Source organism: Hydractinia symbiolongicarpus, chromosome 5 (assembly GCF_029227915.1).
Source record: "Hydractinia symbiolongicarpus strain clone_291-10 chromosome 5, HSymV2.1, whole genome shotgun sequence".
In the NCBI taxonomy this organism is placed as follows: domain Eukaryota; kingdom Metazoa; phylum Cnidaria; class Hydrozoa; order Anthoathecata; family Hydractiniidae; genus Hydractinia; species Hydractinia symbiolongicarpus.
The window spans coordinates 8,232,603-8,245,664 of record NC_079879.1 but is presented as its reverse complement, the minus strand read 5'-3'; the positions used below and the strand labels follow the sequence as shown (position 1 = coordinate 8,245,664).

Here is a 13,062-nt window from a genome sequence, read left to right as displayed (position 1 = left end):
GAGATCTTGCCTAAGTGAGGCAGCCCAGTCAACTAGGCCAGCCCTCCTCCATATAAACAGCCCCTAATGCTTCTTATTTCTTTTTATAACTTCAGACTAACAGAGTTGTTTTTATTAAAAAGCATGTTGTTCTCATGCTTGATGATGATACGCTAATCCATTTTAACAGTTTTTTTTTTAAAAAGTTTTTATTAAAAAAAAATGATTCCGTAAAATATTTATATATAATATGTAACATATATATATAACATCTAATATCTATATTATATAATTATATATAATATCTAACTTATTAAAATAAAAATTACAAAAATAAATCAGGAGTTAGAATAAAACAGGGGAAAATATTATATATTTTTTCTAAAATATTTTTTATTCTGTTAAAACGTTTTAAACCTTTGTTCACAACTCACTTATTCCGAGTTAAAAAATATATTTTCAACTTTAGAAAAAAATTATACACAAAAAAAATTATACAATCAAAGTTAAAGTTTATATATATAAACATTTTTGCATGCCAATGTGAGGTTTTTTAGCGCCGTAGATTAGTGGTTATAGCTCTCGTACTCTGTGCGGGAGACCGGGGTTCGATTCCTCTTGACGGCGATTCAACATGGGCGAGTGAATGTTACCATAGCCCCGGGTTAACCCAAGCCATGTGAGGGAAATTGGGAAGATGGCACACTGTGTGGGCTGTTGGATGTTGCCGGGAGTTGTCTAGTAGAGCGCGGGCTCTAATTGGGTCTGCGTAGCTCAAAATGAGCATTAAATACTCTAGGACTCTCCATCTACGCCATGGCCCCTCCTGGAAATAATAGACAGGGTATATCCCTCGATATTTGTGAGGCTAGCCATGTAAAATATGCACATCATCATCATCATCAGTCGAAGGAAAAATCTTTAAAACACTTTCTCGTAAAGTTATTTTTTATCATAATATATATATAGCTTGGAACGTGTTGCTAATACCCGTACATGAGACTTTGCTTTGATAGTATATATCTACAACAAAAAGAGAAAAACAAAAACTCGAGAGAAAAAAAATACATTTTTCAAATGTAGAGCATCTTTTTTTAAAATAGAGTGAAGTTTTATATTTTTTCCAAATTCGAGATTTAAACTATATTGGAGCTAAGCTATAGCTAGCTGTCCTATCCTGGACAACCCTGGACGAACAACAGTGGTTTGAGTGTTTGAAGCTGCGCTTTGAGCTATCTATAGCTCCGAAATTTGCCTTTACCTGCCTTGACTGAAAAAAATAGTGCAGGTAGATAATTAGATACACAACATGCTAAAGTTCATCCGACGAGACCGATTTACATCTTATTGCCTCGCTTATTTTTTTTTTCGCGGACGGCTAGGAACCAACGTAATCTTTTTGTGAAAATTAATTTGTATGCTCCGCGTATTATAAATATCAAAAAAGTATAAAGTAAAAAATAGTTAAATAATGGGTCATTTCTTATCAAAAGTACTGACACTTTTAGGTAATTTCTTTCCGCAGCGACAAGCTGTTTGACTTTTTCTTAACAAGGAGATTGCACAACAAAAGAAACAAACGGCCTGTCTGGCCGGGCTGGGCTACCGGTCGTCCTGTTCTGCCCGGATAATGAACATCGGCCTGATTAAGTACGGCAGCTTGCACTGGTTAAGAACAGGGCAGAAAATACATAATCAGGGCAACATAATCAGGACAGGCCGGCTTATTACTCAAAAAATATTATTTGGCACTTATAAAAGGGACATATAATCAGGGCAGGCCAGTTTATATACGACAGTGCAATATTATTTCTCATTTATTATAGAACGAACATAATCGGGGCAAGCCGACTTATGTATGACACAGTCAAATATTATTCGAAACTTATAGAACGAACGTAATCGGGGCCGACCGGCTTATGTATGGCATTTTTCTATTATTTCTCACTTATTATAGAACGCACATAATCGGGGAAGGCCGGCTTATGTATGACAGTCAAATATTATTCCAGACTTATAGAACAAATATAATCGGGGCCGACCGCTTTTATATCATTCGTCATCACTTCTGACAAGCGAATAGCCCTGGTGGCAAAGTTGTTGTTGCTCTCAAATGAAACGAAATTTCGCGGCAAATACTAAATTTTGGGATTCGCAAGTTTAATAACTTTTCAAACTTAATTCCCGCAAAAAGAATAATTTAGGTTCCGTGAAATTTAGTTACTTCAAAGTATATTATGCTGAAATGTATTTACTACAAGATTAGTTTATACTAAGAATTACGTCGAGACTTTTTTCTTCCGCCATGTCTAGTTTTTAGGGGTGTTCTATCTTCCAGAGAATGTTTAATTCACAAAAGCTCGAAGAAAATGCCAATCACAGCCTGCCTGGCCAGCCATTATATCAGCGTTCATAATCCGGTCACCACTACATAACCAGTGCAAAAAAACATAATCGGATCATGTGTACATAATCCGGCTGTCCCGGTTGTAAACAGGCCGTTTTCGCAATCTGGGCAGAACAGTCCCGCGAAACTTGAAAATTAAAAAAATTGCACGTGTAGTGTACACTAACCAGCCTAGCATACGGGTGATGTAAGAATGTTTGTTATTACTTTTGCAGTACCCTTCCTTACGTTTGCATTTTTATTGCTATGTCATTAATCACCAACATAAGTGATGCACAAATTTGCGTGCGTCATTATGCCAAAACGCACAACGGTCCGGATGCAGTTGCAATATTGCACCACTTGCATTTTTTAACCTTTTTTTGTAGAAATGGAACTGGTAGTCTTGCAGGCTCTTTTCTGTTATCAAGCGTAGGAAGTGTTAATATATATTAGTAAGTATTTGTGATTTGAGAAAACATGAGAAAGAAAGCTTTCTTGTTTTCATTTCTTTTGTCAATGAAATGGTATTATCAACTAAACTTTACAATGATGTAGCTAGTTATCTAGATAGCTATCCATGCATGTGGGCTTAACATGACAATAGTTTCTGTTATTGTACTTCATTGCTTATGATTCAGCAAAAAATTTAAAATACATTTTTTGCTTATGTGGCATCAAGGTTGATATAAATTGCTGAGTGTATGTAATTTGTGCCTTCTTGTAAGCAGTGTTTGGTGTAAACAGGTAAAAGAAGATAAGAAGTATTAACACTGTAAGGAGACCAAAATTCTTACCCTTTGGCTATGAGAAGATGCTGGTCACCACAAAAAAATAAAGCATTACAAAACAAGAAACAAAATGCAAAACACATTTGTTTAAATGTTTGTAAGCCCTTATAGAAGGAAAACAAACGAAGACAAACTAGCTAGCTGTACAATTCCATAAAAATAAATATAGACTGAAATCAAATAGAGTTTGGTAGCTGTTGTATAGCCAACTATAAATAATGTAGCAAGTATATATTAGCTTTACTGGTTATTAAACATATATTTAATATATAATATCTTCCTATAGCTATTTTGATCATGATTTAGCTGTAGCTATATGTAATATATATTATAGGCTGGGGATTGACTTTATTTTAAAAACTGACTCAATTGTATGTATGTCTCACCCGGGTGTAATATATCTTAACAGGTGTAGAAAATTTTGGTTGATCGGTACTTTAGTTTCGGCTATGCACCATTTCACTATATATTAGTAAACATTTTTTAATCTCTATAAGTGCTAATAATACACATCTTTCTAAAACAGTTTTCTTATATAAATGTTATAGTGTAAACAAGTATAATTAACTTGTGCTGGGAATACAATAATATTATAATTAGACTGGTTAAGCAAGTGAAGAAGTTAAACAAGATGACAAGTGAAGAAGTAAAATTGGACATATCTGATAACAAGGAGGATGTACAAACAATACCGATACATTTAAAGTTTAAAAAGTTAAATGCAAGTGTTGAAGGAAAAAAGATTTTGCAAGATATTTCTGGTGAAATAAAACCTGGAGAAGTGCTTGCCATAATGGGACCATCAGGTATATATTTTTATCTTTGATTGATGTATACTTTATATATATAGTCAGGCCTGAAAAAATTATGTGCACAGTCAGCATCTGGCACTGGTTGTGTACGTGACATCAAAGATGGGGCCCTGGATAGTCATGCACGTGAAATTTGTAAGGATTTTTAAATTTGAATATCTGAAATTTTCACTTACAGAGAAAAAATTTTTTTAACAAATTTTCTCGCACTTTTTTCTTGCACGTCTTGACCTTTTAAACAATTTTAAATTGATTATACATGAAACCTAGCGAAAATAAGCCAATTTGTTTTGCATGTGTTTACTAGATTGTTGCACAATACTTTGTACTTGCATGATGTAGATTTTCAAAATTGAATTGATCACGTCAAACTTGATTATATATTTTTGAAAATGAGAGCAGCCGTCTTTACACATTTGAATGAACTATTGTGCAATACTTTTATTTCTTCCTGTGATCTATTTTAGGAATGAGTGATCGAAACAATTTTTTTCACCAACCCTCCTCCACATTCCAATGTTATTTTATACACTTACCCCTCCACATTGCAAAGTTATTTTATACACCTACAGTATTTTCTGGTATAACCCGCACATCGTATAACCCGCATTTCAGCTTTTTTAGGGAGTTATAAACTAGATGCTATCAGATAGCCAGCACCTTCGTATAACCCCCATCGTGTTAAGAAAAATTTTTTGCGTATTTTTATTTACCTTAATCATTTTATAAACATGTGCGTGTGTATAAACTTGTGAACCCCAAACATGAGAACCGAGTGTCTGAACTAGCGACTCTCTCAGTCTTAACTTCCTTGTCTCCGATTGCCGAAATAATAATGAATTAAAATCAATTTGACAAGTCGATCTTCTGCTAATGCAGACAGTACTAAATTAGACAATGCTGTTTTCTTTTTATTTGTAGACATTGGTTTCAGCCAATAATAACTCTTGCTTCCTGCGATTAAAAAAACAAACAAAAAAATCCATTCTATCAGGTGATAAGTTTTTTTGGCATAAAAATAAACAACATAATAATTATCACGGATTGTCTGTAACAGCGATGTACGGAATGTTCTTTTCTAATGTTTATAGAATTTTGTTATCTATTTATATCTCAGCAATCACAGTGTGCATGATAAAATAAATGGCGGCAATAAGGAGAAGATAATTGCGTGCGTCTAATTAATTGTATTTTATATTTATTTTTGATATTTTTAGTGCCGACCTGTTTCTCGAAGATAGCAAAGATAAAAAAGAAAATTTTTATCTATACTTTAATTTTACCATTTTTCAATATTTTAAACAGGAATTAATAAGTAAGTCCTGGGCACTAGGTTGTGAAATACCCGTCGATTAAACCTAAAAATAATACCTGTTATATTGCTCTATTACCAGAAGCAAATCATTTCAATGTGCTCAATGTGATTGCAAAGATATAAATAGATTAGGATTATATTTAACACAAAAGAAAAATGATCTTCAGAATTGTTTCAGAGAGAGCTCGTAATATTAGCACTGGCAAGCAATAGAAAGTTAAAGCAATTACACTGTGTGAAAAAAATAAATCACGTAGTTGAAGTAAGATTACGTAGATATAGGATCGCGCATGCAGTTATATTAATGTACGCATTTTATCCCGTTGGTACTATTTTCTTCATTGAATGTATAAACTTTAAATTTCACAATAAATGACTGAAAATATAAAACTTATCACATAACCCGCACCACATTATAACCCGCACCAACGGTGGAAGTCGTAAAAGTCAACTTAAGAAAATCATCTGTTAAAAAGTAATTTTTGATTTTTTTCTTCGATTTATGTTTTTCGAATAATGAATGTCAGATATACAAATTTAAATCTAAAGTTCGTCAAGTTACATTCATGAAGTGGGTGTTCGCAAATAGGCACTTTGCAAGTTTTGTTTAGAAATTGATCTCAAAAAAATTTGAGGTCGGTCATTTCCACTTGTTATTCTATTTAAGGAAAAAAACCTCTCCTTTGGAAAGCCGAATTTTGGCTTGTTCGTTATTTTCAGTCACAGACAACTTTTCGTATTAATAAAAAAGAAATGCATATTTATAAAAACTGTGTTTTTGTAAACTATTATATAAGATTTCTTTAATAACGACCATTTAATCTCAGGTGCTGGTAAATCCACTTTGTTAAATTTACTATCTGGTAGAGAGAAAGGGATCTCACTGGATAGTGGTAAAATTCTCATTAATGGCCAAAAAGCTACAAAGCGTCTTAGAAGAGGAATTGGCTATGTTTTACAGGAAGATGTTTTCTTTTCCCACCTGACTGTTAATCAGACACTACAGGTAATTGCAAATATGTACCTTTTGCCTATTTTCACCTATATATATATATATATATATATTTAGCTGTAGCTTTGAAATGTAAATTTCGTACATACTTTCTTTCCTCTAAAATATGAGCCTCTGTGTATATTTTATTCATTCATTTTATTTTGTTCGTTGATAAAAGTGCTATTAGTTTTTTTAATATTGGCAACAAAGTTTGCTGATGGTGTACAGTCAAAATCAGTGATGGTTAAGTTGACCTTTCTTCAATGTACAGCATTTTTCTTACTGCATTGTTATGTTTGGAATTGCAACAAAATTATTCTCCTGTTTTGGTTTAAAATTTGGCCAGATTGAGCAATTAAGTTACATTTGCCATATTATATATATAGTTTGTTGGTGAAGTAAGGTTACCAGACAAGTTAAGCAAGCAGCAAAAACATGGTGTTGTAAATGAAGTTATTGATGAATTGGGTTTGCGTAAATGTGCTAATACAGGTAGGTTTTATTTTCTTATTATTTATATTATATATTAAGTTTTTGTGTAAAACAGCGCAAAAAAGGTGACTATATAATATGAATGCTTAGTTTTCCATTTCTATTTTTTTAGTTATGGGTGGTGGTTTGTTTGTGACTGGTTGCTCAGGAGGTAGGCAAAACTGTCTGATTTTTTTATGTTTAACCTTTTTTACTATCAACTTAATATCTGTGAATCTAGAAAAGACTATAAGCATACATCAAATGTTAAGTGGTGATTAAATTTTCTAAATTTCTGAAGAAGAAAAATGGGACTGGTGCATTTGATTTTTTCTTGTTCAGGCATATTTGTGTACTGTGCATTAGATATTTTAAAGTGACAGACAAAATAGAATAAACTTTAGAGCTGAATAATGAGACCATACTGTATTCATGGTTGAAATTTTGCATATCATTTTAATATTTAGGAATAAACAAAATTGATCTTACACCTAATAATAATAATAATAATAATAATAATAATAATAATAATAATAAATATTTAAAGTAGCTAGCCCAAAAAAATCACAAAAACCTATAGTTAGTGGATTGTTTCCACTGGGGGCCACTAGAACAAAAAAGAAACAAAAAATGATAAACGTTAAACTGCGTCAGCTCAATCAAACATATTAACATTTATAATCTGTGAACATTGAAAAGAAAAAGAATAAAAAATAAAAAGTTAAAAAGTGATCACCTTTGTTTTCAAATACAATTTAAACTATACAAGGTTAAAAAATATATTAGAACATGAATGAGTTAAAATAACAATAATAAAGCATTAAAACATTTCTAATGGACGAGGAAAAAAACACCTTTTTAGTCTTGTTCATTGTTTGTTAGCATGATGATGATGAAATTTAAGACATGATGATGATGGTGGTAATCCTAGAGTTAAATGTTATTTTTTTTTTCTTAGGTGCTATTATTGTTTACAAATTTTCAGACCGGCTAGTTGCTTACAGTTTTTAGTTTTTGACCAGTTGCTTATAAAAAAATGCATAGATCTAACTTGCTTTAATAATTTGTTCCTTTTCAAATAATTTTTTTCCATCAAGTCCTGTCAATTAGCAATTCAAGCAAATGAAAGAGAAATAGAATAGCTTTCCAATTATGGTTAAACTAATTCCAGGCCAAATTTGATTAAAAAAATCAAATGATTTGTGTTAGTTGATCTGCAAGTTTATGCTTCCCCATGAAGAAGCATGTAGAAGTATTAGTTATAATTTAAGAATTTATAGATACTGCCTCTTGTGATCTATTTAATAAGGCACTTCCCTTAGATCTTTAAGAGCTGAATATTTGGAAAATCATATGGGAGTTAAAGAATTTTGATTTCTCAGTTGCCAAGTATTCACCTTACATTTGTCTTTTTATGGTCTAAAGATCTTGTTGCATTTAATAATAGTTAATTTTGACTTACTTATTCATACATCATATTTTGATAGGAGAGAAAAAACGTTGTAGCATTGGTGTTGAATTGATAACGAACCCTTCTTTGCTTATTTTGGATGTAAGTTTTTTTTTTTTTAGTTTTAAATATCTATAATATATTTCACTTTTCACTTTGTTTTTTTTTTTTTGTTTTTTTTTTGACTGCCTTTTTATGTCAATTTATAATCTATTTAAAGAAATATATAATTATGTTTTTCAGGAGCCAACTTCTGGATTGGATTCTTCAACAGCTTGTAACCTAATTAACACTGTAAAAAAACTTGCTCAAACTCAGAATCGTGCGGTAGTGACAACCATTCATCAACCTTCGAGTCATGTCTTTCATATGTTTGATAAAATCTTACTTCTCTGCAATGGAAGGGTACATAACATTTCATAAGTTATATAAAGCCATAACCTCTTTAATATAAGGTTTAGTTAAAAAAAACTTTTCCCAAACTTGTGACTAAATTTATTCTTTTATAGATAGCTTATTATGGAAAGTTATCAGGCGTCTTAAAATTCTTTGAGCACATAGGAATGCCATGTCATATAAATTGGAATCCAGCTGACTTCATCAGTACGTTTTATTATCAAATCTCAAACTAGTGTACTTGTGTTAACTGCCTAAAAGAAAATGTAAAGTTAAAATCTCAAAAAGTAAAATATGATATGTCCTGCATGAATTTGCTAAATAGTTCAGAACATTTTTAAAACTCTTAATATACTATTTCAGTTTGTAGCTTGTCTGTCTGGTTATCAATGTTTAGATTAGGTATGTTGCTATATTATCCTTCCATTGAATTTTTAGTGGAGCAGCTATCTGCCGAAAAGAAAGTACAAGATAAAATTGTTCAAAAATTCCAGGAGTTTAAAAGGTAAAACAATTTTTATGTGTTACTTGTAAAATTTTGTAAAAGGTCTTAGTAATTTGATTTTTTTTAGCAATCGAGAAACTAGAATATACTGTGAAGATGAAACTTCAGAAAGTGTTGACCTCAACTCTGTAAAGAGCGCAGAGAACTTGTGTAATGGTGCTGACATAAAAGGGCATACTGAAGACGATGAAACCCAAGTTAATGGGAAATTGCTTTTAGATCAAGTATGCATGTTGTTTTAAAAATGGCAAACATGTTCTTATAGTTTACTCCCAATTTTATTATGAAGGTAAATTATAAGGTTTTTATGGTCTGTATTTTATGTTATACGTTTAGGAAGCTCCTGATTTTAAAAAAAACCAATTGTCTAGATGGCCAACATCGTTTAAAACACAAACATCTGCTCTGTGCAAGAGAGCTTTTATCCAATGTAAGCGTGATTTTTGGGACAAGCTTAGTTTTATACAGGTTAGGATAGATTCTTAGCCCTTACAATTTTCTAAAAAGACGTTTCTAATAGTTTCTATTAATAAACTGCTTTGTTTTTCTTTAGACATTTGCAATTGCTGTTATAGCTGGTCTTATTTGGTTTAACATACCTTATGAAGAAAAAACTCTAAAGGACAGAGAAGGAGTTGTGAGTTATTCTGCTATTTGCATGTGATAAGCACTTATTATGTAGTGATACGTGTCCCTTTTCTTTCACTCATAACCTTTTTTTCCACTCTTTCATATACCCATGTGGTCTTTCTATCTGTCCCTAAATACATAGGTTTTAAACTTTTCTATTTGTATGTTTTTTCTGTTTTCATATATGCCACATGACTCGTTTGTAAAAAAAAATTTTCATATACTGATACGAGTATCCTGTATAAATATTTGATAATAATAATTTTAATGATAATAAGTTCAATTTAAAACACAATATTCCTAATGCTTATTTCTCTTGAAGAGCTTTAATGATTATACTGTATAATTAGATTATTTTTATACCCATCTTTTATTTTAGTTATTTAACCATAATTTATTTCCTTTGTTTGTCTATTTTAGGTTTTCTTTACAGTTATCTACTTGTCTATGACTCCAATGTTTTTTGCAATTATGACATGTGAGTTTTTTACCTTCCCACATTTTTACTATGATATAGAATAAAGTAAACGAGTTAAAGACCGTATGGTAGAATTAATGTTGGATACAATGCATTGTTAAAGGAAATATCATCAGTGTTGGAGTCCCAAGCACCCCTTTACAATAAGTCTTGTGTTAACAACCCTTGGCTTTAGGGTTGTTGATACCTTTAGATGTAAATTTTTATGTTATGCAAGTTATTGTGGTAGAACATTTTTGCACACCCATCATTATTCCCCACCAATTCGCACACCATTTACTCTCATTTTTCCTAGCCTTAATAGGTTTAAAGCTAAAGGAGATTTTTTCAATGCTCTAATTGCTAACGATATTTTTTTGTCGAATATATAAAATCTTTATTTAAAAATGTTTATTGCCCAAATTTTAAGTTATGCTTCTCGCGAAGTGTGCCTGAAGAACTTCGTTATATTGGTCAGTGAACCATTTCAGATTTAATTGGAACCCTTTGAAAAATAATATTTTTGTTATAGTTCCTTCTGAAAGAAATTGCATAGCCAAAGAACGTGCTGCTGGGATGTATCGTCTATCTGCTTACTACACTGCTAAATGTATCAGCGAGTTACCTATCCTTCTTCTGCAACCTGTTGCCCTGTACTCCATTGTTTATTGGATGACAGGTTTGAATCGGTCGCCGGTCTATCTGCTTGGGGTGTTTACGATTATAAGCGTATCTATTTTAGCCCAGGTGTGTTTCTTACTCATATTATACTTAGCTTTATCTTCAATGTTTATGTTTCTGACTTCAACTTCAATTGCGAAAATTTCTTTTTAATAATGAATAAAAGAATTAAAGAAGAAAATGTAGGATGCGGAAGTTTTACTGTCTTGGTCACAAATTATTGTTACAACGACAGAGAAAAATGACAGGAAACTTTTTACCAAGTCCCCCCCGTACGTACATAATGCTTTTCATTTTAATATGTTTTTTAACTGTCACTGTTTTGAGGCCAACAATATTGGTAAATAGTATCAAGTGGACAAAACTTGTAGGCGGAAAGTTGTTGCAATGCTACTTTTGCGGATGTGTAGGCCCATTTGGTGGCTCATTTTAAACAGCGTTACATACTCGCATTAGGAAACAATGCATTTCAAAGCTCATTTTAATATTTAGAATCTAACCAAATAATCTAAAGTCTTAGCCCGCAGTAAACATTGACGTGTTCAAATCACGCATCTATTATAAAACAGCGTACATGATTACTTGTAAGGACAATGTTTAAAATTTGCTACGTCGTCTCAACAGATTTCGACTAGGGTTGTAGATTGTGAAGAACCTATTGTAATGTGAGTATGGATATCGATTTATAGTGTTTAGTACACTAAATTGATATCAAACTTTTCAGATTCTTAAGTTTTGTAAGAGTATTAAGTATTGAGACTACTTTGATCGATGTGAGGTTTTTCTTAGGGTCATCTACTTCTTAACATTGTCTATAAAATGATAGTACATCCCAAGTAATTTGTACATCTTTTTAAGACAGTAAGAGGTTTGATTGCCACAATGAAGTAATAAAATAATTTTCTTTCTTTAAAGACATTTGGGTTGTGTATTGGTGGAGCAATTAAGAACTTTAAAAGATCCATAACTACTGCTATCATATTCGCTTTGTCCACTATGCTGTTGGCTGGATTTTATACCAAGCATATACCGTATTGGCTCACATGGGCGAAGTACGTCGCTCATACCACCTATGCGTACAACGCTTTAATTCATTTTGAGTTTGGGTATGCTACCGAATTATTTAAGTAAGTTGTCGTTTGTTTCCATCCAATATTCTTTTTAAAGCTATGTGATCCAAAAGTCGCCATTTATGTAGCTCTCATTAACATGAAAACTTCAATGTTTATTGTAGATGTTCTGCGGAATCAACATTTGATGTCTGCAGCCGCAATGGTACAGAATACATACACGGTGCGGACATACTTTCTACAATCACTACTGTAGATCTGAGTGTAACAGAATCGCTTCTTATATTGTGGACGTATATTGTGATATTTAGGCTTTCATTTTATTTAATATTAAGATATTTAAATAAACCGAAATAAAACTTTATAAAACTAAAAAAGTATATTATATATATATATATATATATTGCATATCTATAGTTTTATTCATAGTAAATAGATTAGTTCAGGAAAAATGACATAAAACTTAAACTTAAAGTCCTCGTAATGCACATACTTTTCAATTTAAATGTTCTTTAATGTCAGTTTTTATCTTTGTTTCAACCTTCGTTTTTCTTCTTTAATATTCCATTTTTTCTTTTTTCGACAATCAACTAGATCATCAGCCATAACTAACTACAGGAAAAAGTCAGGATTTTAACTAAAAATGTCAGGAAAGTCGAAGGCAACTTTCAAGTGGACACCCTGTATTGGGAAATGAACAAAATAGCCCATTGGAGGATTCTTTCTCGCTCTTACTTTCAAAACTGTGCTTTACTTCTGTGCATTAAATAAATTTCTGTTGGTAGTTTAGCTATTATTTATTATCAAAACATTAGAGGAAGAAATTATATTTATAATTTTTAATAGAGTTTTATTCAGAAAGTATTTAATTTTTTTTTGTTGATTTTCAATAAATTTTATGTTGTCGTTGTTTTTGTTAAAGCATATGCATTTGTTTTGTTTTTCGTAGAGGGAAATTTATGGAAAAAAAATCGTTGTGTTCTGAACTTATTGATAATTTTTTTATTGCTTGTTTCTTCTTATGATCTTTTTTCTCTGGTTTTCTCAGGCCTCCTCAAAATTTATCAAATCTTCTCTAAAAGTAGATTTTAAACAACTTTTTCTTTAAATCCTCTCAATTTTATT

The 13,062-nt window shown here is 31.5% G+C and overlaps 1 protein-coding gene across 1 annotated transcript; it reads left to right on the top strand.

The window, feature by feature from the left end:
• The first annotated feature begins 3,692 nt into the window (after nt 1-3,692).
• LOC130644562 (uncharacterized) lies at nt 3,693-12,923 on the top strand. The gene is made up of 15 exons (XM_057450219.1): nt 3,693-3,962; nt 6,111-6,289; nt 6,664-6,769; nt 6,882-6,920; nt 8,236-8,300; nt 8,442-8,603; nt 8,708-8,801; nt 9,033-9,099; nt 9,167-9,323; nt 9,436-9,567; nt 9,653-9,736; nt 10,150-10,207; nt 10,719-10,933; nt 11,783-11,994; nt 12,102-12,923. Exons 1-15 carry the CDS (start codon nt 3,788-3,790, stop codon nt 12,292-12,294), a joined length of 1,938 nt encoding a protein of 645 aa, XP_057306202.1. The 5' UTR covers nt 3,693-3,787; the 3' UTR covers nt 12,295-12,923.
• Nucleotides 12,924-13,062: the final 139 nt, after the last annotated feature.